Below are 4,833 nucleotides of genomic sequence, written 5' to 3'. Positions count from 1 at the left end.
AACTAAAACAGAACAAAACAATGAGAACATTCAGGTTACCTAGAATTTTCCTTCTTTATATTGGTTGTCAATAGTCAGGAAGCACATAGTAAATTATAACCCATATTTACACATATTGTTCATCATTTTGATGAGTAAACATTACGCACATGATCTTATTGGACATCAGGCATGTTTTAGTATTCCTCTTGCGTTTTGTTTCGCTCAAGCTTTTTGTCCAGGTAAACAGCTTACCTATGAATGAGATCCAAATTTACTACGAATTCGTCACTCTGTCGTGAGAAAAGTGGGCTGTTCCTCGTGACGCCAGCGTTGGAGGTCTGTATATAAATCCGACTGCTTACCTCAGAATCAGCATTGTCTCCTCCATCACCGACACAGTCGTGTCTCCCCCTTTCCAATCTCCAGAAATTACATAACCTCGGAAAATCAAAATTATGGCTGGGCTGCAAACCTTACACTTGTCGTCTAGCCTGCCTTCATTTTCGCCTTATTTCAACAGAAGGAATACACGCGGCCGGGCCGGATCCGAGCCCCAGAATTTGTACGCCATGGGAGACGAAATCAAGACAAAAAATGATAAAGGACAGTCCCTATTGTTTTATGCCATTCGTTTTGGACATAGAGGTTTCGCCAAAGAGCTTATGGAGAAGGGTTGTGATCCAAACGAAGCCGACATTGTTAACCATTATCCCATACACGAGGCTGTGGACCAATCTGATTCCTCCATGATCGAGTTACTGAAGGAATATGGTAAGACTTTTACAATGTAAAACAATAAGCTAATTAACTAACTCGTCAACAGGATGAAGACGAAGCATTTGAAAGCATAATAAAAGTTTAATCGAACCTTATAATTGCTGCACATGCTAATAGAATTTGATATTCTAATATTTTCTCTTCTAGGTGCCGATCTCAATGTCAAAAATCTGTTGGGTCAAACTCCACTGATGAGAGCCGTTCTTTTTGATGATGCCCCGATCGTTAAAGCTCTACTTAAAGCAGGTAAATTCAGTCTGAGTTTTAACATAACGTAATTCCTTTCAATCAGAAAATCTAATGTATGTGTGCATGTTAAACTGCATCAACTTATAACATCAACTAATAGACTTCATCCATTCCATTATTAGGTGCCAATCCCTACCAAGCAGATATTTCGGGGCAAAATCTTTTCGAGTATGCTTTGAATTCTGGTAGAGAGAGCACCTGTCTGCTCCTGTTGGAGAACGGTTACGAGGATTTAACTAAAGACAAGATACACCTGAATCACCTCAGCACATCGGAGAGGTCCGGCAATGCTATTAACTCTCTGATCAGTTTCCTGGCATCCATAAAGAAAAAGAAAGGGCGGATCCAAGACAAAATCGAGGAGAAAAGGCATACTTTTGCACCCCTGAAGAAAAATCTGAAGTTTATGAAGAAAAACATTTTGAAGAGAACGAAAAATATTCGCCCAGTTAATCAAGATGTTGGCATTCCTAATTTTGCCATTCTTGATATCCATTGAGTTCTCTCGTGTGCGCAGTTATTGAAATCCATTTATGTGTGAACTATACAAGGACATTTAATTTAACATTTGTATTTACTATGTACTTATTTTATACAAATAAAAGGAAGAAATAGAGAGCTATGATTCTATAAATCCAAACAAAGGACCGTGCCGAAAGAGTTGTAGAAACCGCAAGGATGTACTTTATGAAATATGCCAGTTGTAGTATAAGTACATGTACATGTACTTTAGGTTTGTGAAAGTACTAAACTCAATTCAGTATTAATTCAGTTGGTAATCTGTGCTATTTAAATTACAAATGAGAGAATTGATGAAATTTGAAATAACGTAAATATATATATATAGAGAGAGAGAGAGAGAGAGAGAGAGAAAGAGAGAGAGAATAAATAACAGAAATACCGCAATGTCCTTTTGGACATGCGATTTGTTCTGTTCCCAGGCTAATTTACAGTTTACGTAACTATAGTCCCCTTTACAAAAATAAACAGAAAATTTGATGAGCATGTTTAGTCACTATAAACACAGACGCTTTCGAGGGTTCTCGGGTCTACTTATAAATACCCGCTCAGTAGTCCAACAAGTTTGCCATTTCCTTCTCGAATTTCCATACATTAGAAATATTAAAACGTTTAGAAATTATCTTGATTTTATTTCTACATAAAGAGAGGAATTTAGAAGTAATTCAATTACATTGTAGAAATATTCTAGAAACGTAAAATGGATAGAATGCATAACACATTGGTTCGTTGTTTTTAAAGATCCGCATAAAAAAATCTTCAGTATACCACACAATTGAGTCCATTATTGTAGCATGTAGTTTACACTAGTAAACCCTTTCTTTTCATGTAAAACTTATACGGTACCAATTTTGATGCATCAGATGCACATTTCGACAAATATGTCTCTTCAGTGATGCTCAACCGAAATGTTTGAAATCCGAAATAACATTGAAGTTTTAGAGTTATTATACGGGGAAACAGTGTGCCAAAAAAGGGGAGTCAAATTCGTCTAAGGATAAGAGCTATGCGTGAGGGAGATAATCCTTAATTTTGAAATGAATTTCTAAATTTTATAACAGCAATTAAATATACATCCGTATCCCTCACCTTTTCATGATAACTCGTTTAAAAATAGAGAAATACGATACATAACTTTGTGATTATCTACATTCTTGCCTCTCTTTTTATACAACGAATCTACCAACCAACCAACCAACCTTCGAGATCGAAGAGGGGTGGACGTGTCGAATTTTGGTCTGTCTTGTTTCTTGTTGACCTTGGACTTTTAACTTTTGAACTACATAAGATAGATCCCTCATGCTTGATGAATTGAAAGGTGAAGGTCGTTGCTATATGACAATTAAAATCCATCCATCATATTCAAGGTCATTGATATGTACATGTAACAGCTAAAATTCATCCATCATATTCAATGTCAAGGTCATTGATATGAGACAGCTAATATTCATCCATCATATTCAAATGCTGTCTGATGTGTTAGACAGTTCTTGGCACACTGTTTTTGACTACGGATAACTACATTCACCTGATCAAGATATAGGGGCTCACGACGGGTGTGACCGGTGAACAGGGGATGCTTACTCCTTCTAGGCACCTGATCCCACCTCTGATGTGTCTAGGGGTCCATGTTTGCCCAACTATCTATTTTGTATTGCTTATATGAGTTATGAGATTGATCACTGTTTGTTATCTTCACCTTTCATTCAAAGTCAAATTTGCCATTTTTGAATTTTTGATTATTTGTGTATCGTAATTCTTCACTTTCCCCCTTAGATATCAAAAGCAATGATTCTTCATATACCTTTTTTTTTTTGGTGGTGGTATGCTTTATAACAGAAAGGGAAATGTACTTACACATTTTCTATGGGGATTATTTGCAGAAGAAATTATCGAATTAGTAAAAAAAAAAAAAAAAAAAAACCCACATACATCAATTTCTTTGTTTAATTTTTTTTCAGATATGCAATATCTATATATATATATATATGCATGTATTTACAAGATATTAAAACAATCAAAACCCTACAAATACTACAGTAAAGGAAGACTTTTACCGTAGTCTCCCAGAAAGGTGTATAGTAATTAAAACATCATGTCAGACAACCAGTGCGGGCGAACTCACCTGTACTGGTTATTGGTCTCGTGACGTCAGCGTAAGGACAAACACTTCACAAATTGTATGAACTAAGTTTGTACTACAGTGCACGGGGTGTAATTTCGTTCGATGTTAGTTATGGACCTATAACAACCTACGGGTACTCCTGAATGATCACCAAGTTCATACCCACCTTCTGTGTAAAATGTCTGACGGTGTTTAGGGAACGGCGCACTCGCGTATGCAAACAAGGCACCCTTACAAGAATCATATTGTTTCTAATTTCAAGATTTACGGCAGATCACAGATGTGAAAATAAAAAATAAAAGCTTACAGACTGCCAGCAGAAGGAAAGACTATGTTAGATTTTTTTCTCTTTTAGGTTTGTCGGGGGTGTGTGGAGGGTTAACGACGAGTTCCGTGATTTATAGGACATGCCTTATGCTTATCACTGAAACCTTACCTGCATGGATGCTGGAGAAGACATGCGCAGATACCGAGCAGAACAGGTCTGAACACACGCGCGCGCGAAATTTGTAAAATAGAATTTCAAAAATATATCTCGATAAAAGGGCACCATGATCCCGGATCAAATACTATAGTTACATCATGCTGTCTTTACCCTGCCAGATCGATCTGTCGCTTGGTACATTCAAACTCTCGTCCTTGTACCTGAATATTAAAACTTGATAAGATCATTTGAATAGAAGAATGGCGACGTTGTATCTTAGTCCGGAGATGAGGGTTTGTTGTGTGAGTGGTTTGGCCTTGGTTTGCGATGTAATAGTTTTCAGTGAGTGACAGGCTGTGAAATCGGACGTGATTTATTGTGTACCAATTACCACATCGATCTGTGTGCAAGGATGGCATATACTTATATGAAACAATTATTTCAATTTGCTTGATATCAAAGTAGACGACATGAGCGCTTTATGAAAATTTGCTTGCACGCGGTACAATAACTACACAAAAAAGTGAAGAGAAAAACTGCACAAAAAAGTGGGTTTTTGAATAAACGATATTTACAGAGAATTTTTTTTTTTAATTTCCCCTGTCATTTTAAAAGATTTTGTAGACCTTTCCGTGGTTGTCAGTGACCAAATGTTAGATAAGGCAAGGGTATAGCATCGACATTGGGATGCGATGCGAATATTTTATCCCAAAATTAAAAATTTTCTTTGGAAATGCACCCTGGAATGGTAGTCCTT

General features: G+C 36.8%; 1 protein-coding gene across 1 annotated transcript; it reads left to right on the top strand.

Moving 5' to 3' along the window:
- The first annotated feature begins 344 nt into the window (after window positions 1-344).
- LOC125678589 (putative ankyrin repeat protein RF_0381) lies at window positions 345-1,624 on the top strand. Its single transcript, XM_048917151.2, has 3 exons — window positions 345-753; window positions 907-1,005; window positions 1,131-1,624. The coding sequence occupies exons 1-3, from the start codon at window positions 438-440 to the stop codon at window positions 1,505-1,507; spliced, it is 792 nt and encodes a 263-aa protein (XP_048773108.2). The 5' UTR covers window positions 345-437; the 3' UTR covers window positions 1,508-1,624.
- Window positions 1,625-4,833: the final 3,209 nt, after the last annotated feature.

This window comes from Ostrea edulis, chromosome 2, assembly GCF_947568905.1.
Source record: "Ostrea edulis chromosome 2, xbOstEdul1.1, whole genome shotgun sequence".
Taxonomy (NCBI): Eukaryota; Metazoa; Mollusca; class Bivalvia; order Ostreida; family Ostreidae; genus Ostrea; species Ostrea edulis.
Note: the sequence above shows the minus strand (reverse complement) of the source record. Positions and strands in the feature narration are given on the sequence as shown.

What these genes read in the sequence shown, in the direction of transcription:
- LOC125678589 (XM_048917151.2), top strand. Translation starts at nt 438, where the DNA reads ATGGCTGGGCTGCAAACCTTACACTTGTCGTCTAGCCTGCCTTCATTT. An exon ending in CGAGTTACTGAAGGAATATG is followed by an intron (nt 754 to 906) that starts GTAAGACTTTTA and finishes TTTCTCTTCTAG; the next exon opens with GTGCCGATCTCAATGTCAAA. An exon ending in TAAAGCTCTACTTAAAGCAG is followed by an intron (nt 1,006 to 1,130) that starts GTAAATTCAGTC and finishes TTCCATTATTAG; the next exon opens with GTGCCAATCCCTACCAAGCA.